We start from the raw sequence: 22,051 nt of genomic DNA, 5'->3' as shown, positions 1-22,051 counted from the left end.
GACAGGCAGAATTCCTGGAGAGATTGAGATTCCAGCTGCTTGTGGAAAGCAGGGATCCATATCCGGCAGTCCTGGGACAAAAGAAAGGTGGGCGATCTAAGAGACTTCCTAACAAGGAAGCCCTTAGCAAGAGGGCTTCTAAAGGGGCAAGGATTGCACAGAGCAGTAATGCTCAGGAGAAAAGAAAGTGGACAAAATTGTCCGAGTGCACTCTGCCCAGCAGGTTGGGAGCTTTCACAGTCTTTAGGTGCTCCAGCTTCCAGGCCGGCTATGCACCACCAAGGAACCCCTCGGTGATACACACCCAACTGCACATTCCTCCCAGCTAGCCCCACCTGGCTTGCAAACCGGCAAACCTTACCCTGGCGTTAGGACAGCCAGAGGGAAGATCTGTTTACAGCAACTACAAACGCAAAGCACAGAGGCTTATACCTGTGTGCTTGGCCCACTGGTTCAGACACTGGAGACAGTCACAGCAGCTGGGAAGCAGGAAACAGCTGTTTCCTCCCCCAGGCACCAATACCACTCCCCTGCGGCCCTTGACGTTGCTTCAGGGGCTGAGCAGCTCCACAGAGCAGAGCTTCTGGATACAAGAGGGGCCCATACACAAATACGAAATGCCAAAAGAACCTGGTTGAAATTTAAATTATTAACACAACTCCTCAGGATCATTTAAATGACACTGACCTCATGAATCTTCCTGAAAGAGAGTTCAAAATAAAAATGATTATCATGCTTATGTGGGTACAGAAAAATATTCAAGAACTCAGGAGGGAATTCCGGTCGGAGATACAATCATTGAAGAGCACAATGGGGGTATTAAAAGCAGATTAGGTATGGTGGAGGAGACAATAAATGAAATAGAAACTAGAGAAGAGGAATACAAAGAAGCTGAGGAACAGAGAGACAAAAGGATCCCTAAGAATGAAAGAATATTGAGAGTACTGTGTGACCAATAGAAACAGAACAATACTCGCATTATAGGGGTACCAGAAAGAGAACAGAAAGAAAAAGGGACAGAAAGTGTCTCTGAGGAGGTAATTGCTGAAAACTTCCCCAATCTGGAGAAGGAGATTGTCTTTCAGACCATGGAGGTGCACAGATCTCTCAGGACAAGGGACACAAGGAAGACAACACCAAGACATAGAGTAATTAAAATGTCAAAGATCAAGGATAAGGACAGACTATTCAAAGCAGCCAGAGAGAGAAACAAGAACACATACAAGGGAAGCTCATCAGGCTATCATCAGATTTCTCAACAGAATCCTTATAGGCAGAAAGGAGTGGCGTGATTTATTTAATGCAATGAAGCAGAAAGGCCTCAAACAAAGGGGCTCTTTGAACCAAGATTACTTGATTCAGCAAGATTATCACTTAAATTTGAAGGAGGGGTTAAACAATTTCCAGACAACCAAAAGATGAGAGAATTTACCTCCCACAAACCATCTCTACAGTGTATTTTGGAGGGACTGCTACAGATGAAAGTGTTCTTAAGGTTTAATAGCTGTCACCACAGGTAATAAAACCACAGTAGAGAAAGTAGAACAGCTAATTACAACGCAAATGCAAAATTAAATTAACTGTCCCCAAAGTCAATCAAGGGATAGACAAAGAGTACAGAATATGACACCTAATATATAAAGAATGGAGGAGGAAGACACAGAAAAAAAAAGAACCTTTAGACTGTTTGTAATACCATATTAAGTGAGTTAAGTTAGACTCTTAGATAGTAAGGAAGTTAACCTTGAGCCTTTGATAACCACGAATCTAAAGACTACAAAGGCAATAGGTACATACCTATCGATAATCACCCTAAATGTAAATGGTTTGAATGCACCAATAAAAAGACATAGAGTCACTGAATGGATAAAAAACAAAACCCATCTATATACTGCATACAAGAGATTCACTTTAAACCCAAAGATATGCACTAAAAGTGAAGTGAACAAAATCTTGGTTCAAAGGGCCCCTTTGTTTGAGGCCTTTCTGCTTCATTGCATTAAATAAATCACGCCACTCCTTTCTGCCTATAAGGATTCTGTTGAGACTAAAAGTGAAGGGATGGAAAAAGATATTTCATGCAATTAATAGGGAGAAAACAGCAGGAGTTGCAGTACTTGTATGAGACGAAATAGACATCAAAACAAAGAAAGTAACAAGAGATAAAGAAGGACATTACATAATGATAAAGGGGTCAGTCCAACAAGAGAATATAACCATTATAAATGTCTATGCACCCAACACAGGAGCACCAACATATGTGATAACAGAATTTAACGAAGAAATAGAATGTAATGCATTCATTTCAGGAGACTTCAACACACCACTCATTCCAAAGGACCACTCAACCAGACAGAAAATGAGTACACAGAGGCACTGAGCAACACATTAGAACAGATGGACCTAAATATGTCAAACAAAAGCCAACATAATTAAAAGGGGAAATAGAATACAGCACATTCATTTTAGACACTTTAACATACCACTCACACCAAAAGACCGATCAATTAGATACAAAATAAATAAGGAAACAGAGGCACTGAACAATACATTGAACAGACGGACCTGACAGACATCAACAGAACGCTACATCCAAAAGCAGCACAATACACATTCTTCTCAAGTGCACATGGAACATTTTCAAGAATAGATCATATACTAGGCCAGAAAAAGAGCCTCGGTAAATAAAAAAAAGATTGAAATTGTACAAACCAGTTTCTCAGACCACAAAGGTATGAAACCAGAAATAAATTACGCAAAGAAAATGAAAAAGCTCATAAACACATGGAGGCTTTACAACATGCTCCTAAATAACCAATGGATCAATAACCAAATAAAAACAGAGATCAAGCAATATATGGAGATAAATACCAACAATAATTCAACACCTCAAAGTCTGTGGGATGCAGCAAAGGCCGTGCTAAGACAGAAGTATATTGCAATACAGGCCTACCTCAGCAAAGAAAATCAATCCCATATGCACAATGTAAACTCACAATTAACAAAACTAGAAAAGGAAGAATAAATGAGGCCCAAAGTCAGTTCAAGGAGGGACATAATACAGATTAGAGTAGAAATAAATAAAATTGAGAAGAATAAAACAACAGAAAGAATCAATGAAAGCAGGAAATGGTTCTTTGAGAAAATAAACAAAATGGATAAACCCCTAGCAAGACTTATCAAGAAAAAAAGAGTCTACACACATAAACAGAACCAGAAATGACAAAGGAAAGATCAAGACAGACACCAAAGAAATACAAAGAATCATTACAGAATACTATAAAAAAATAATGCTAACAAATTGGGTAACCTAAAAGAAATGGACAACTTTCTAGAAAAGTACAACCTTCCAAGGCTGACCCAAAAAGAAACAGAAAATCTGAACAGAACAATTACCAGCAACAAAATTGAACTGGTAATAAAAAACCTGCCTAAGAACAAAATCCCTGGACCAGATGGAATCACTGCTGAGTGTTATCAAACATTTAGTTAAGACCTAATACCCATCCTCCTTAAAGTTTTCCAAAGAGTAGAAGAACAGGGAATACTTATAAACTCATTCTATGAGGATCACTCTAATACCAAAAAGAAGGAAAAACACCACAAAAAAAGAAAATTACAGACCAATATCCCTGATGAACACAGACGCAAAAACACTCAACAAAATATTAGTAAACCGAACTCAAAAATACATCAAAAAGATCATCTATCATGATCAAGTAGATTTATTCCAGAGATGCAAGGACGGTATAACATTAGAAAATCCATCAACATCATCCACCACATCAACAAAAAGGAGGACAAAACCACATATGCATTTCCAAAGATGCAGAAAAAGCATTTGACCAAATTCAACATCCATTCATTATAAAATCTCTCAACAAAATGGGTATAGAGGGCAAGTACCTCAACATAATAAAGGCCATATATGACAAAACCACAGCCAACATCATACTTAATAGCGAGAAGCTGAAAGCTTTTCCTTTAAGATTGGGAACAAGACAAGGACGCCCACTCTCCCCACATCTATTCAACATAGTACTGGAGGTCCTAGCCACAGCAGTCAGACAACACAAAGAAATAAAAGGCATCCAGATTGGTAAAGAAGAAGTTAAACTGTCCCTGTTTGCAGATGACATGATATTGTACATTAAGAACCCTAAAATCCACTACAAAACTACTAGACCTAATATCTGAATTCAGGAAAGTTGCAGGATACAAAATTAATACGCAGAAATCTGTGGCATTCCTATACACTAACAATGAACTACTAGAGAGACAAATCAGAAAAACAATTCCATTCACAGCTGCATCAAAAACAATGAAACACCTAGGAATAAACCTAACAAAGATAGTGAAAGACCTATACTTTGAAAAGTACAAGACAGTCATGAGAGAAATTAAAGAAGATACCAATAAATGGAAACACATCCCTCATGCTCATGGACAGGAAGAATTAATATTGTCAAAATGGCCATCCTACCTAAAGCAATCTACAGAATCAATGCAATTCCTATCAAAGTTCCAACAACATTCTTCAACAAACTAGAGAAAATCGTTCTAAAATTCATACGGAAACACAGAAGACCCGGAAGAGCCAAAGTAATCCTGAGGAGGAAGAATAAAGCAGGGGGGATCGCACTCTACTACAAAGCCACAGTACTCAAGACTATTTGGTACTGTCACAAGAACAGACCCACAGACCAGTGGAACAGAATAGAGTCCAGATATTAACCCAAACATATACAGTCAGTTAATACACGATAAAGCTGTCATGGATATACAATGGGGAAACGACAGCCTCTTCAACAGCTGGTGCTGGCAAAACTGGACAGCTACATGTGAGAGAATGAAACTGGATCACTGTCTAACTCCATACACAAAAGTAAATTCAAAATGGATCAAAGACCTGAATGTAAGTCATGAAACCATAAAACTCTAAGGGAAAAAAAGGCAAAAATCTCTTGGACATAAACATGAGCGACTTCTTAAAGAACATATCTCCCGGGCAAGGGAAACAAAAGCAAAAATGAACAAGTGGGACTATATCAAGCTGAAAAGTTTCTGTACAGCAAAGGACACCACCAATAGAACAAAAAGTCATCCTACAGTATGGGAGAATATATTCATAAATTACTTCAACGAACCGATCTGTTAAAGGGTTGACATCCAAAATATATAAAGAGCTCACGCACCTCAACAAACAAAAAGCAAATAATCCGATTGAAAAATGGGCAGAGGAGTTGAACAGACAGTTCTCCAAGGAAATTCACATGGCCAACAGACACATGAAAAGATCCTCCGCATCGCTAGTTATCAGAGAAATACAAATTAAAACCACAATGAGGTATCACCTCACACCAGTTGGGATGGACAACATAGAAAAGACAAGGAACAACAAATGCTGGTGAAGATGTGGGGAAAGGGGAACCCTCCTACACTGCTGGTGGGAATGTAAATTAGTTCAACCATTGTGGAAAGCGGTATGGAGGTTCCTCAAAAAGCTCAAAATAGAAATACCACTTGACCCAGGAATTCCACTCCTAGGGATTTACCCTAAGACTGCAGCAGCCCTATTTGTAAAAGACATATGCACCCCTATGTTTATCACAGCACTGGCTATGTTTACAATAGCCAAGAAATGGATGCAACTTAGGTGTCCATCAGTAGATGAATGGATAAAGATGTGGTACATATAAACAAGAGAATATTATTCAGCCATAAGAATCCTACCATTTGCAACAATATGGATGGAGCTAGAGGGTATCATGCTCAGTGAAATAAGCCAGGCGGAAAAAGACAAGTGTCAAATGATTTCACTCATCTGTGGAGTAGAAGAGCAAAGAAAAAAACTGAAGGAACCAAACAGCAGCAGAATCACAGAACCTGAGAGTGGACAAACAGTTACCAAAGGGAAAGGGATAAGGGGATAAAAGAGGGGCATTACTCATTACTATTAGCAGACATAATGTCGGGGGTTGGGTGGGGAGGGGGTAGGCACAGGGAGGGCTGTACAACACAGAGAAGACAAGTAGTGTTTCTATAGCGTCTTACTACACTGATGGACAGTGTTTGTTTGGGGGTATGCGGGGGAATTGGTGATGGGGGAGTCTAGTAAACATAATGTTCCTCATGTAATTGTAGATTAATGAAAGTAAAGTAAAGTAAAGTAAAGTAAATAAAATAAATAAAATAAAATAATATAATATAATAAAAACTGAAGGAACAAATAAAAATAAATAAATAAATAAATAAAGACGGAGAAAATCTTTGCAAATCACATACCTCTTTAAGGACTCAGACCTAGTATACATACATAAGTTTCAAAACCCAATAATAAGAAAAGCAACTAAAACAAAATTAAAATTGGAAAAAGAGATGAACAGGTGACCAAAAATGTTATGTGTATAAATAAGCAGACACTCAACATCCTTAGCCATTAGGGAAATGCAAATTAAAACCACAAGGCACTAGAAAGGCCACAATTAAAAAATCAGAAAATAGCCAGTCTTGACAAAGATGTGGAGAAACTGAAACCCTGATACACTGTTGGTAGAAATGTAAAATGGTGCAGCCACTATAGAAGACTGACAGTTCCTCCAAAGGTTAGACACAGAATTACCACATGACCCAGTAATTCCACTCTTAAGTATTTACCCAAGCAAAAAGGAAACATACATCCACACAGAGATTTATACATGAATATTCATAGTAGTTTACTCCTAACAGCCAAAAACTAGGCACAACAAAATATCCTTAAAGATAGGTGATTAGTTAAACTAACTCTGGTACATCCATACTATGGAATACTGTTCAGCAATAAAAATGAAACAAACTTTGAATATACACAATAACCTGAATTAATCTCAACATAAGTACAGAGTGAAAGACAGACCTAAGAAAGAATACATACTGTCAACCAGTGGTGCTGGAAAAAAAGAATATCCACATGCAAATTAATGAAGTTGGACCTTCACCATACACCACATAAAAATTAACTCAGAATGGATTAAAGACCTACATCTAAGACCTAAAAGCATAAAACTCTTAGAAGAAAACATAGGGGAAAAGCTTTATGACATTTAATTTGGCAATGATTTCTTGGATAAAAGCACAATTTACAAAAGTAAAATTAGATCATTGGAATTCATCAAAATTTAGAACTTCTCTGTATCAAAGGACACAAAACAATGTGAAAAGGCAACCTGTGGAATGGGAGAAAATATTTGCATATCATTTATCTGATGAAAGGTTAATATCCAGAATATATAAAGAACTCCTACAACTCAACAAAAAATAAAGAATCTGAGTCAAAAATCAGCAAAGGACTTGAATAGCTGTTTCTCAAAAGATGACATACAGATGGCCCACGAGCACATGAAAAGATGCTGAACATCACTGACCATTAAGGAAATGCAAATTAAAACGACAATGAGGTACTACCTCACACCCATTAGGATGGCTGGCTACTATCAAAGAAACAATAATAACAAGTGTTGAGAAATGTGGATAAACTGGAACTCTTACACAATTGAGAGCAATATAAAATGGTGCGGCTTCTTTGGAAAACAGTATGGAGGTTCCTCAAAAAAAAAAACCCTAAAAATAGAACTACAGTATGATCGAGTTATCCCATTTCTAGGTATATATGCAAAAGAATGGAAGGTTTGGGTAGTTGTTTTCACACCTGTGTTCCTAGCAGCAGTATTCCCAATAGTCAAGAGGTGAAAGCAACACAAATGTCCATCAATGGCTGAGTAAACAAAATGTGGTATACACATACAACAGAATTCTTTTTACCCTTAAAAAGGGAAATCCTGGCACATGCTACAACATGGCTGAACCTTGAGAATATTACACTAGATTAAATTAATCAGTAACCTAACAACAAATACTTAAAGATTCCACTTGGGTGAAGTACTTAAAAGTAGTAAAAGAAAGACAAAGTAGAATGGCGGTTGTCAGAGGCTGGGGGAGGAAGGAGTGGAGAGTTACTGTTTAATGGGTAACAGTTTCAGTTTCACATGATGAAGAGAGTTCTGGAGATTGGTTGTACAACAATGTGAATATACTTAAGACTACTGAACTGTGCACTTAAAGGTTAAAATGGTATGTTTTATATTATGTATATTTTACCACAATTTTAAAGAAGAATACATACTATATGAATCCATTATCTAAAATTCCAGAAAATGTAAACTAATCTATAGTTACAGAAAGCAGATCAGTGGTTGTCAGGGGACATGGAGGGTGGAGAGAAGGGAAGAGGCATGATAACAGGACTTCAAAGAGGCACGAAGAAACTTTTGGGGGTGACAGAAACACTCGTCGTGATGATTTCACAGGTATCAACATACATCAAAACATATACAACATATATACATATAAAAATTGTACACTTTAAATGGGTTTTCTAAAAATCCTCAATAAACAATAAAGCTGTTTTTTTAAAAAAAAGGATAAATGGTATGTACTAATAAAAATTAGTGTACTTCCTTGCCTCATCATCAATCTTCATCTGAAAATCTTCCTCATCTTCTTCTTCTGAAGCAATAAAGGACTTCCCACCATAGCCAGCATCCTGGAAGAGGACCAATTCATGCAATCAATTATCAATCAACTGGAAAGCACAAAGCACAATTTCACTGAACACCAAGTACAGAATATCAAAGCACATTTTGCACAGAAAATGGATTCTGTTAACTATCACCATCGGCTATCAGAGGATATATTACATTTCAAGGAACTTATCAGCTGATATATGGATAGTTAAGGCCCACGAGGGAGCTAAATACAGATGCTCATTAACTCAGACTCATTAATTCAGTGGGACAGAGTTGTGCCATCACACATCAGCTAGATCTTTTCTACTTTGGCCTGATAAGAATACTTCTGTGCTGACTAATAGTTACCAAAGGGAAAGAGACTGGGGAGGACGGGTGGGAGGGGAGGGATAAGGGCGGGAAGAAAGGAAGGGGGGCGTTGCGATTAGCATGTATGGTGTTGGGGGGGGCACGGGGAGGGCTGTGCAACACAGAGAAGGCAAGTAGTGATTCTACAGCATCTTACTATGTTGAAGGACAGTGACTGTGAACTTGGTGACAAGTAGTGATTTTACATCATCTTACTATGTTGATGGACAGTGACTGAACGGGGGTGTGGGGGGGACTTGGTGAAGGGGGGAGCCTAGTAAACATGATGTCCTTCATGTAACTGTAGATTAATGATACCAAAATTAAAAAAAAAAGAATACTTCTGTGCTTCTCTCAAGTACATGTCCAGCACCAACATCATCATCTCTGCCCACCCGTAAGGCTGTGGAAAACAACTGAGAAATACTTCCCTGCTTACATGCTTATCTTGTAAAGAACAAGATTAAAGTCACCACCCAAATGGATTTGCACAGCAAAGAATATGCCCTAGGTCCCTCACCAACCCTTCCCACTGATATGCAGCTAAACTGTAGTTTTCCCCAGAACTGCTACACGCAGAGTACCTCATAAAACATGAATTTTTAAATCACTGGCAATAATCTAAATCACCATCATTTCTAAGCCAGTGAAAATGGTCTTCATCTTTGTCTCTCTGAAAAAACCCATAGGCATAAGCAGTGCCTAAGAGGAAGGTGTCCACCTTTAGTCGCTGCTCAGCAGCTATCATGCTATAATAAGCACAGCACTGCTCTGGAGACACCATAGCTCTGATCTCCTCTTCAGTTGGTAAACGAAAATCAGATTTCAGCAACCACCAGTTTGAGTCCATCCCTAAAAAAGATAAGAGAGAATGAGAACATTCTGAATTCCCAAGGCCCTTTCATTGACAGCAACAGGGATAGCAAACGAAGACCGAACCAGGCAATGTCCTAAAAGGTATGTGGCCTAGCCAAAGATAGCCTGACTGGTCAAGAAAACCCCTGCTAGGTTTTCCTACATCTCAAATAAGACATCCAACAATCACACTGAATTTCCTGGCAGGCAAAATCAAAAAGTAATCAGAGCCTCCACAATTCAAAGATTTTCTATCTTCTCCTTTAGATGACTAACAGTTTCTTTTTCCATTTTGTTAGCTGTACACTTATCCTTTAACGGAAATCCCTAATTCCTTTCTTGGAAAGAGGCAGAGAGGACAAATAATCAGTCACAACTGATGACCTGTGCGTTTGAAGTCAGCGCAGAGCTTTAGCCTCTTCCGGATGCTGCTTTCTGAATGGGAAGAATAGGCTTTTTTTTTATATCTTCCATTCGGATCCGCTGTGGCCGATCTTTACTCTTCCAGAAGAGGCGTAAATAAAAACCTGCCCAATAAGCCAAATGTTTTTTATCTAACAAATAATAAAAGCCCTCACCAGGGCCCCTTCCCCTGCTAAGCCCCTGTGTGTTTTGATCCTTCTTGATGTGCCCCCACATTCATATACCCTTTTATGTGCATCCTGACCTCCTCCTTATCCTCTCATTCTTACCTGCAGAAAGTCTCGAATGTGTATTCGTCCTTTTGGAGTTAGGCCCAGGAACTTCAAACAAGGGGCACTGCTGGCCAACCACAAAAATATCCGCTAATTCCCGAATATAGTAACCTTGTCTTGTCCAAATGATAAGAAAGTCAGTTTCTGGCATCTTATGAAGGTAAATAGGGGCACGAAAAAGGTTATTCTCAAATGCCTAAAACAGAAGGAAAAACACCAAATTATATACAGAGAAGCCCTAAGAAATTTGGTCAGCTAATGAGAAAGGATAATCAAGCATGTCTGCTCTTGTCCCCATTATGCCACCTAAAATCCATCCAGTAATACAAACAAATTGTAATATGGAATATCAAGTGGGATTGGACAGGTTAAGTTTTTATCCACTGGCAATCTTTAAGAGTCAGCAGAGGGAAAACTACAGGATTTGGAGTCATGAAACTGGCTTTGCTACTCACTATTATGATGTCAGGTAAGTTACTTAATGTCCCTGAGTTTTAACTTTCCGCCATCTTTAAAACAGATACTTAAAATGCTTATACCTCACAGGATTGCCATAAAGATTATATATGGAAGTCATCTGATAAACAAGTACTATACTACTACCCTAGCCCCTGACATAATACAGATGAGATCAGAACATTTGTTAAAGAAATTTAAAAATAAAACAACAAAAGCTAATGAGGTAGAATATGTGCTAGAGAAGACATATTAAACATGGAAGAGAGAAACATTTTGTACCCAAGTAGCAGCCACATGGGAATCAACTGTCACAAGAAACCTGTGCATCTAAGGAAAGACTTCTGAGAAAATCAGAGTTGTGGACAAGAAGAAAGAGGATTTTCAATATACGACTGTGCAAACAAAATTCTAATTGTGAAATACAGAAAGAAAAAGAATTACAGGAGAAGATAAAACAGGATTTTTCAGAAACTACAAAGGTAGCCACAAAAGAAGGGGATGGATTGATAGAACATCTCAACAGAAAGTTACAGGAAGAAAAATGCCAGTAATAGAATGAAGATAATACTCAAAATCTGTTGGAAAATGGACTATAGATGTAAAGGATAAAGAAAAATAGGCTTTTCAGATGCTTTAAGAGAATAAGCAACAGTAATAATGGAACTCACAGGGTACAAGAGCAGGGAAAATGGTTAAGATTGCCAAGAGAAATTAAGCGGAGGAAAAACAAGGCAGGCAAGTGCTAGAGATTTCCTCACATCATTTGTGGACCTCTCTATTTCCCTGTAACAAAATGTGTGAAAGCTAGGTTACCAGAGGGCCTTTCTTCGGCCATCAAAGAAGGAAGATAAAACATTTTACTATGGTTGTGGACTTTAAATAGCACAGTTTATGGTGTGGTTCAATACTCAAAATGACCACGACTAATATAGTCAAAACATACCACTTGGACACATCCAAATTAAACATTTATAAATTAACTATAATTATTAATCCCAGGTTGACTTCCCTTTGCCACCCAGATGTTTCTGGATTTACCAGTGTGCATTTTCAAAAAACTACTTTAAATTTTGCTTATGAATAACATAATTAGAAGCCAATTTTAATAAAAAGATCAAAAAATTTTGGATTACAACCACTCTTGGATTATACTGATCTTCCCCACATTTGATGTAAGAGTAGTACCTCAATGAACTAAAGCTGGTTCTCTCTGGGCTGACTAGCTCATCTGTCAATTTCTTTAGCAAAACGTTACAACAGGAAAGAATTCCTCACCTGCAGTAATTGGCCAGGATGGAGAGATCCCAGAAAAGGAGATGTATGGCAGTAAACAGTTTCTCCATATTTACAATCAGGGGCTCCAGGGTCTTCAGGTTTCTATAAGGAACACAGCAGACTCACTTATTATCATGGAATATAATCAATAAACCTACACAAAATATTCCATGAGCATGACTGACACTTTACTAGTATTACTACCTCTAAGATACCATTCCTTTCTTCCAAGAAATCTTTAGTATAACAAAGACAAATACACATTTACAGATTATCACTGGACATCTGACTGGCTATATTAACAACAAAGATCTTCTGAGTAGACTCACCCACTTATAGTAATTTTTTATCTTGGTTGCCATTCCAACCTGCATCATTATTGGTCCATTTTCCTCACTGTATTCTGCAAGAATAAGATCTCCATCTTTGCCTGTGGAGTCCTGAGGTGTGCGCATAAAAAACATCTCTCCACCACCTGAAGCTTGCCTCTCCTGTTCTCTCATCTGCCCAGAACAAGGAGAATATAGTCCAGCTCCTGATAGGGTAACTGAAACTACAGACTGATGCTGTTCATTCTGAGACACTGACACCAAACACTACCTCAACTTGCCTTTTCTTTCATTTCATCACAAAAATTTTGAAACATTATAATAAAGCTAAAACTATGAACACTTATCATCTCACCACCTAGATGTAACTGTTTATATTTTGCTGTATTTGTTTTATCTATAACAATCTCCTATGGATTCTGCAGAACCATTTCTGAAAATTGCAGTCATCAGAGCACTTCAGCCATGAAGTATTCTTGCTCGCATCTCCTAAAAATAAGGACAGTCTCCTAAATAACCACAGTAACATTCTATGACATCTAAGAAAGTAAATAATTCCCTAATATCACCTAATATCCAGTGCATTTCCCCAATTTGTACTCCAATGTTATTTATGGCTGTTTCTTTCTAACCAGGATTCAATCATACCTTAGCCTTCTTTTTGATGTGCTTTAGCAAGGGCTGGACTGAATGAGGAGCTGGCTCAGATAGTGCCCCAAAGGAATACTTCTTCAGAGGTGGGCGATGGAACAGCCGGAGTTTGATGGGCCCCATGTGGGTGGGAAAGAAGGGCTGCTATAACTCCACAGCAGGATTGAGTGCTAAGGTAAGAGATACAAAAGTTCTAATTAAATACTAACTCTAGCTTAGGCAAGATTAACCCCTATTCTCCAGCAGAACAAAGCAGTGATTCCCATCCACCACAGAAAAAATGCTTTTACCTGGATAATATTTCCTCCAAAAGTGCCTCTTAGACCCTGTTGCTTGGGGTAGTAATACTCATCATTGGAGAGATTCCATGGATCTTTCACTTCTGGACGACACATGTTCTAAATGACAGGTCGTCAAACAAGCCTTAGTCAGACTACCCTTCTCCATTACCTTTCTTTGTTCTAAACACTAAGACCCTTTTCTCTTCACAGACCTGCTGTGGTTCCTCCTTGATGACACCTGTTTTCCCTAAGAGAATTCGACTCTTCTTCAGAGATGATTCCTTCTTACTCTCCTTACAGGAGGAGTTAGAGGTGGCTTCTTCCTTCTCATCAGGAATTTCTAAGGATGAAATAAAAATCACTCTGGAGGTGCTATCCCTAAGATTCACCTTTCCTCCCAGTACCTCTGTACTTCCTAACCAGATCTCTCATCCCACTCCAAACCACTTCTAGTCCATGATTCACTCTCACCAAACACACTCAGGACATCTCAAAGGTACTACTTTCCAACTTTCCTACATTACAAGTTTTCCCTAAATGATACACAAATATTAGAAATTAGCAGCCACCATTTGCTCTCTCAAACCGCTACAGAGAAGATTCTAGTCATGACCTACCCATTTCCTCCTGCCTCTTGACATTAACAGCAAGCTGTCAATTATAAAACTGGCCTTACAGTACCATACCCAAAATGAGATTCTCATCATTGGGATCAAGTGTCAAAACAGGAGGCTCCAACAGTCGGGGCATGGCCTGGGCAGACCAAATGATATTGTCCTCCCAGCGTCCATATACCAGCTCCTCATTGTCAATGGGGAAAATGGAATACCAAGGCTTGTCATCATCCAGGGTGGCTGTAAAACCTAGTCAAAACAGGAAGAAAAACTCAGCAATAGACAAAACACTTATGCCCCTTTCAATCATGATTCTAGCAGAGGGAAAAGGAACAAATGTTAGAAGAATTACTTATGTGGCTACTGAAAAGAAACCTACGGGACACAGTGTATTTCTCACTTTAAAAAATGTTGCAGAAAAAAATGCTCCTTGCAATAACTTTAATGAGTCAAAATTTAAACAGCCATATGTTTAATAAGGAATCAGTTAAATTTTGGTAATAAATGATATGGCAAAATATGGTAACAATAAATGGTAGTAAAATATATTAAAAATACAATTATTCTTGTAGTTTATAAAATCACCCATGTAAGAATACTGTGCAACCAATAAAGTGTGTGAGGAAGGAAAAAAATAATTTCTTAGATTTAAAAATTAAGACATTTTTGTTTTTCTTCCAAATTATATATGTAATCCATGTTAACTGAAAATCTGGTAAATACAGAAAGGTATAAAGAAAACTGCAGCTATCTGTGATCTTATAAACCAGAATAACCACTTTGACAACCATACCGTATTTGCTTTTAGTCAGCTTTCTGTGTTTATATACAGTGCTTTTCTTCCCCACTTACACAAGCAGGGTATCAAGTATGCCACTTCATATGTTTTTTGTTTAAAATGAGTTTCCCATATCATTAAACATTTATGAAGAACTTAGAACATAGAATACTTAGTTAAAAACTGTATCTATAGAGATGAGCCCAGCTACTACATACACACACACAAGACAGAAAACTGAAAACAAAGTATATAAAAAAGTTAATAGTCAATACTCTTTGGATGGTAGGATTACCAGGGACTTTTGACAACATATTTTCCAAGGTTTCTACACTAAGTATTAATATACCTTTTTTGGCATGTTTAAAGAGAAAGAAGGCAAATTCTGAATGATAAAGATAAAGGAGTTTTGGAAACAAAGTGAACCATATAAAGAATTATTATAGCTCAGAAAGATCTTTAATTTCAAAATGGTTTTCACATTCTTCTAATGAGAATCCCAGCTCATTAATAACAGTGCAAAAAAAATTTATTACAGACTAGAATCAGTGCTCAGATCCAAATCATTTCACTGCCCTGACTCAGCAGCAGCAAAGATTACAGCTAAGCCCAATTAGGATGACTGAGATGAAGGGCAGTGTGCTGGACACAGCCAGCATAGAAACAAACCTTGCTGACCGTTATAAGCCATGGCATTCGGCGTCATGCTGGAAGGAAGCCAGCCTTTCAGGCTTGCACGCTGAGGTTTTGTCCCTTTGGGTTTGACATCCTCTCCATCCCAGATGATATCCTCCTCCCAATGCAGCTGTGTCACCATCAGGAAGTTTTCATCAGCCAGAAGATCAGTGCCATTGCTTTCCTCAAGCTTCCTGAAGTCCTGCATAGGTACAGAAGGAACAACAAATCCCTGAATGGTCACTGGTCAAAGTTTTCACACCAAATCCCATATTACATATATCACATGTGGTTCTTGACTTGAGAGAACCACCCAATAATGGAGGACCACTTCTAGTCTGGCACAGCACTCATTTCACAATTAAAATCCTTACAATGGGACCAAATGCCAGGGTGATACACCTTACGAGACAAAAGGCTTAGACACCCACATCTTTCACCAAAGAAACACTGCCCAGTATCTTCCTAGTTGGAAAGTAAAATAAAACTGATAGGGCCCTGGGCACACTGATTCTGTTCTTACATACTAGTGTTGCTTACCTCCATCATTCTATTTTTTATCACAGGTTCATGTTCCATTTTTCTCAGTTTGATGCCATAGTCAAACCCACTGCCATCTTGAGGGACACCCAGCATATCATGCCACAGTCGGGCAGGCCTGTAACGCCACTCAGGCACTCTTGGTTTGATATCTGTCACTTTATCTATATCTCCAGTTGACTGGGAAAATTCGGACTCCACAGGAGCCATCATCGTGATCTGTAACAAAACAAAGTAGTGGAAGGGGAAGAGGATTTCCTGATCCCAGATGTCCTAAGAATATAGGCAGGAGAGCAAGTTAAAAGAGCCATAAGGATGATTCTTGAATAGAACTGGAGTTAGAATATAAACAACAGAGGTATATCATGGCACACTGTGCTTATCATTCAAACTCTCCTATTCCCCAGTTTACATATCACCATCCTCCAGCCCCCAGTACTTTTTTATTACAAAAAGGAAGGGATAGCCACTGGGACTGAACACATGATTACTTGTAATCACCACAGGACTCTGCCTACTAAGGTGTTATTTCCAATTTAAACATATGCTAGGGGGAACTCATTTGTTCCCCTCCTAGGTCTTAATCGCAGGTCCCTATTTTGTCTACTTCATCATCAGAGAGACACTGCTTTGGAGGTGGTGGTGGAGCATGGTCATAGTTCCACAAAGACTTCTGGTTGGTTTCTGATTCTACTGAGCACTCCACCTCCTGGATCTGCTCTTCTTGTATCAGATCATGGTGCTTCTTTTTCCTCTTTCTCTGAGCACTCCACCAAACAGATGGGACAATCTTCCCTGGCCCAAAAAGACGTAGGAAGCGTAACTCCTGGTACACAGAACACATTACCGTATCAGAAACTCAAATGCCAGATAAAAAAACAGCAACATCTGGGGCTGGAAACTTTGAGGGGTCTACTCAACTGTGGAGAAGAGATCAAGGAGCGCTAAACTCAGATTTAAAACCTCTTCCAAAAAAGCAAAGAAAGAAGTATTCCTTAGTAATTTGACTAATTCTTCTAAGACAACAAGAACGATTTCTAATGAGAACTATATAAATCACATGTGCTATCAATGCATGCAACTTAAAAAAAACACTTACTATAATGTCCTTGGATAAGGACACCTTTAGATTTTAAGAATAAGGAAGCCATTCTATATTCAGTACCTTAACAACAGATCTCAGTATTTAGAAGAAGTCAGTGGTTTGCAATGTGGGCATTCTCCACAGAAAGTACCTTTCCAGGTCGAAATTCTGGGAAAATTTCTGTGACACTTGGCAACAGCTTGGTGGCATCATACTGCATAAACCCAGCCAATGATAGGGTCAGTTTTCTGTTCTCAGATTCTGTCTGTGTTACTTCATGAGGTCCCATCTCAAATTCTGAGTCAGAGGAACTACTGAGGTCCACTTTCTCTGAGGCCAAAGAGGAAGGGGCAATGATGGAGGGCAAGATGATGCCTTCTCCATCCTCAGACACTGCAACAAGGAAGAGAAACCCCTTTGGCATGTAGGTGTGAGCATTATTTCCTCAAATTCAGCCAACAACCCCCAATCTAGGCTTATAGGCATGGCTCAGTGGCAGGGGATATAGTTCCAAGAACCCAGATTACTAGAATGCAACCCAAAACACTCATTCCAATTCATTATCTCCCACTATCCCCAACTCACCTGGTACCTGGTACCCTAGGGTTGTGATGAAAGAGAACAAACACTATTACTACATTTACTACTTCCTGTAAATATATTAGGTTAAATGAATGTGCCCAAAATTATACATTTTTACATCAGTCAGCCCTTATCATGTCTGGTTCAGAGACCCATAAGGTGAAGAATTTTTTTAAGGCCATAGGATAACAATGAAGTTATTTAGCATAAAATAAGATCTATGACATAAAATTATAGCTGCTGTTTAGCCCACAGACTAAAAAGGAAATGGCTTAAAATTCTAATAGAAGTAGCTTAGGTTAACATAAGCATCAAAATACAGGAGATCAAAGACACTGCTCTTCCCCAAATTCTAGCATAGGACAGGGTTACTACTATTGCAGACTGAGGAAGAGCTGAGATGATCAATGAGGACTCTGCCTTTGTAATCTCTGAATCTGGCTATTGGCTCTATATGATTTATACACATTCTAGAGTGCCTTCCCCATTTAATTTATTTTAAAGAGAATCATCTAAACGGGTAGTTTCCAAATACCAGTACACAAATGAGTTGCATCAGAAATTACTTTGGGATACTGTAGTTTTGGAAATTCCTGAGCTCTATCCCACATCTTCTGAATTAAGACCCTCCAGGGATGAAGAGTCAGAAATCCATAGTTTTTTAAAGACCTAGAGTGATTCTGATGGGCAGCCAGATTTGAGTACCACTGACCAGTTTAAACTACCTCTTCTTGAGTGCATGTTAAGATACTGCTGCCACATGTTTTAAAAGTAAAGCTTCCCTTTAATACAGAAATTTGTATGAATCACTTTGGGAAGTTGTATCCTGTCCTAGCCGCTTAATAGCCCCCTATGTGCACACCAAAAGTCTGGACTTTTGAATTGAACTTGCTCCGTCAATAAAAACAAACTACCTACCACAGGTAATAGCATCTTGGTCTTTATCCTTCTTCATAGGTCCTGCGGGTGGAGGTGGAGGAGGCATCAACTTGCAATCTATGTCTTCACAATCAGCATCATAGTCATCTTCATCATAATCTAATAATACCAAGAAGGTAAGCACAGTATTCAGAATGTCACACAACAGTCTTGTGCTCCCTCCTCACTCAAGAATTTAAAGCACCAAATGAAGCTCTATGCAGATTCCTAAGAACACACAGGGAAGATGCACCTTCTGCCTTCAGAAGGAAATGACATCGACAAATGCTGTTCCGTTATGTATACATCATACAGGAACGTAGGGAGTTCCCAAGAACTGTTTAAAAACCTTTGATCCTTGTCCTGATCAAATCTTGCTTTATTTGTTATTTTGCCCTGCTTAATCTCATAATTGAATTTAACATTCTTCTGTCACTTTCCTTGAGACTGGACTTTCTCTCTTCTCACCTCCCAAGTCTGACACATTTCTTGTCCACCTTCTCCAGTTGGTTGTGCTTTTCACTGTCCTTTAGCCACAGGCATCACTCAAAACTTGGTCTTGAACACTCTTTTATTCCTCTATACTCTCCATTTCCTTTCTCAAAAATCACCTTTTTTCGAGATTAAACCCAAATCTATATGCCTTGCCCTGACTTATCCCCTCTACAATTGTACCATGTTCTACCAAAAGACCTTTTCACTCTACATGAAGACAAATGAAAACAACAACTCAACAGCTCAAAACCTGTGGGATGCAGCAAAGACAGTTCTAAGAGGAAAGTACATAGCAATACAGGCTTACTGCAAGAAACAAGGCAATCCCAAATGAATAGTCTAAACTCACAATTAATGAAACTAGAAAAAGAACAAATGAGGCCCAAAGTCAGTAGACGGTGGGACATAATAATAATCAAAGCAGAAATAAATAGAATTGAGAAGAATAAAACAATAGAAAGAATCAATGAAACCAGGAACTGGTTCTTCGAGAATATTACCAAACAGATAAAACCTTAGCCACACTTATCAAGAAAAAAAGAGAGTCTAAACAGACATAAAGCAAATCAGAAATGAGATATGAAAATTCACTATGGACACCTCAGAAATACAATGAATTATTAGAGAATACTATGAAAAATTATATGCTAACAAACTGGGTAACCTAAAAGAAATGGACAACTTTCTAGAAAAATACAACCTTCCAAAGCTGACCCAGAAAGAAACAGAAAATCTGAACAGACCAATTACCAGCAACAAAATTAAACTGGTAATCAAAAACCTACCTAAGAACAAAACCCCTACACCACTGAATTTTATCAAATGTTTAGAGAAGACTTAATATCCATCCTCCTTAAGTTTCTCCAAAAAGTAGAAGAGGAGGGAATACTTCCAAACTCATTCTGTAAGGCCAGCATCACTCTAATACCAATAACAGACAAAGACACCACAAAAAAAGAAAGTTATAGACCAATATCCCTGATGAACATAAATGCAAAAATACTCCACAAAATATTAGCAAACCAAATTCAAAAATACATCAAAAACTTCGTCCATCATGAGCAAGTGGGATTTCTTCCAGGGATGCACAGATGGCACGATATTCAAAAATTCATTAACATCATACACACCAACAAAAGAAGGGCAAAATTCACATGATCATTTCAATAGATGCTAAAAAAGCATTCAACAAAATTCAACATCCATTCATGATAAAAACTCTCAGAAAAAGGGAATAGAAAGCAAGTACCTCAACATAATGAAGTCCATATATGACATGTCCACAGCCAACATCATACTTAACAGTGAAGAGCTGAAAGCCTCTCCTCTAAGATCGAGAACAAGACAAGGATGCCCACTCTTCCCACTTTTATTCAACATAGCACTGGAAGTCCTAGCCACAGCAATCAGACAACAAAGAAATAAAAGGCATCCAGATTGGTAAAGAGGAAGTTAAACTGTCACTGTATGTAGATGATATGATACTGCACATAAAATCCTAAAGACTCCACCAAAAAACTACTATGACCAATAACTGAATGCAGCAAAGTTGCAGGAAACAAAATTAATACACAGAAATCTGTGGCATTCCTATCTACTAATGATGAACTAGCAGAAAGAGAAATCAAGAAAACAACTCTACTTACAATTGTATCAAAAGGAATAAAATACCTAGGAATAAACCTAACCAAGGAGATCAAAGACCTATATCCTGAAAACTACAAGACACTCATTGAGAGAAATTAAAGACACCAATAAATGGAAATATATCCCATTTGCATGGATAGGAAGAATTAATGTTGTCAAAATGGCCATCCTACCTAAAGGAATCTACAGATTCAACTCAATCCCTACCAAAATACCAATAGTATTCTTCAAAGAAGAAGAACAAATAGTTCTAAAATTCATATGGAAGCACAAAAGACCCCGAAAAGACAAAGCAATACTGAGAAGGAAGACCAAAGTAGGGGGGATTATGCTCCCTAACTCCAAGCTCTACTACAGAGCCACAATAATCAGGACAATTTGTTACTCGCACAAGAACAAACCCATAGATTAACAGAACAAAACAGAGAGCCCACATATAAAGCCACACATATATTGCTAATTAATATACAATAAAGGAGCCGCCTATATACAATAGGGAAATGACAGCCTCTTCAACAACTGGTGTTGGCAAAACTAGACAGCTACATTTAAGAGAATGAAACTGGATTACTGTCTAACTCCATACACAGAGATAACTCAAAATGGATCAAAGACCTGAATGTAAGTCATGAAACCATAAAACTCAGTAGTAAACATAGACAAAAATCTCTTGAACATAAACATGAGCAACTTTTTCCTGAACACATCTCCTTGGGCAAGGGAAACAAAAGCAAAAGTGAAAAAGTGGAAGTTCATCAAAACAAAAGCTTCAGTACAGCAAAGGACACCAGCAGCAGAACAACAAGACATCCTACAATACGGGAGAATATATTCATAAACGACTTATCCAACAAGGGGTTAACATAAAAAATATATAAAGAACTCACATGCCTCAACCCCCCAAAAAACAAATAACCTGATTAAAATATGGGCAAAGGATCTGAACAGACACATCTCCAAAGAAAAATTCAAATGGCTAACAGGTACTTGAAAAGAAACTCCAGATGGCTAATCATCAGGGAAATGCAAATTAAAACCACAATGAGATATCACCTCACACCAGTTAGGATGGCCAACATCCATAAGACAATAATAAATACTGGCAAGGGTTCACAGGACAAAGACAGAGTTTTAAAGGCAGCTAGAGAGAGGAAAAAGGTCACCTACAAAGGAAAACCCATCAGGCTATCATCAGACTTCTCGACAGAAACCTTACAGGCCAGAAGAGAATGGCATGATATATTTACTGCAATGAAACAGA

The 22,051-nt window shown here is 38.3% G+C and overlaps 1 protein-coding gene across 1 annotated transcript in view; it reads right to left on the bottom strand.

Moving 5' to 3' along the window:
* LOC118925052 (transcription initiation factor TFIID subunit 1-like) overlaps window positions 1-22,051 on the bottom strand; it is a gene marked incomplete at its 3' end in the record, with an annotated part of 89,490 nt that overhangs the window by 53,276 nt on the left and 14,163 nt on the right. Inside the window, 16 exon segments of the mRNA XM_057496750.1 lie at window positions 8,501-8,581; window positions 9,634-9,764; window positions 10,152-10,227; window positions 10,230-10,294; window positions 10,460-10,658; window positions 12,197-12,298; window positions 12,526-12,699; window positions 13,174-13,380; window positions 13,467-13,574; window positions 13,670-13,797; window positions 14,144-14,320; window positions 15,519-15,726; window positions 16,065-16,283; window positions 16,672-16,890; window positions 17,300-17,541; window positions 18,649-18,831. Coding sequence (XP_057352733.1) covers window positions 8,501-8,581; window positions 9,634-9,764; window positions 10,152-10,227; window positions 10,230-10,294; window positions 10,460-10,658; window positions 12,197-12,298; window positions 12,526-12,699; window positions 13,174-13,380; window positions 13,467-13,574; window positions 13,670-13,797; window positions 14,144-14,320; window positions 15,519-15,726; window positions 16,065-16,283; window positions 16,672-16,890; window positions 17,300-17,541; window positions 18,649-18,831 — 2,519 coding nt within the window.

The sequence above is a fragment of the Manis pentadactyla genome, unplaced genomic scaffold, assembly GCF_030020395.1.
Source record: "Manis pentadactyla isolate mManPen7 unplaced genomic scaffold, mManPen7.hap1 scaffold_382, whole genome shotgun sequence".
NCBI lineage: Eukaryota > Metazoa > Chordata > Mammalia > Pholidota > Manidae > Manis > Manis pentadactyla.
Note: the sequence above shows the minus strand (reverse complement) of the source record. Positions and strands in the feature narration are given on the sequence as shown.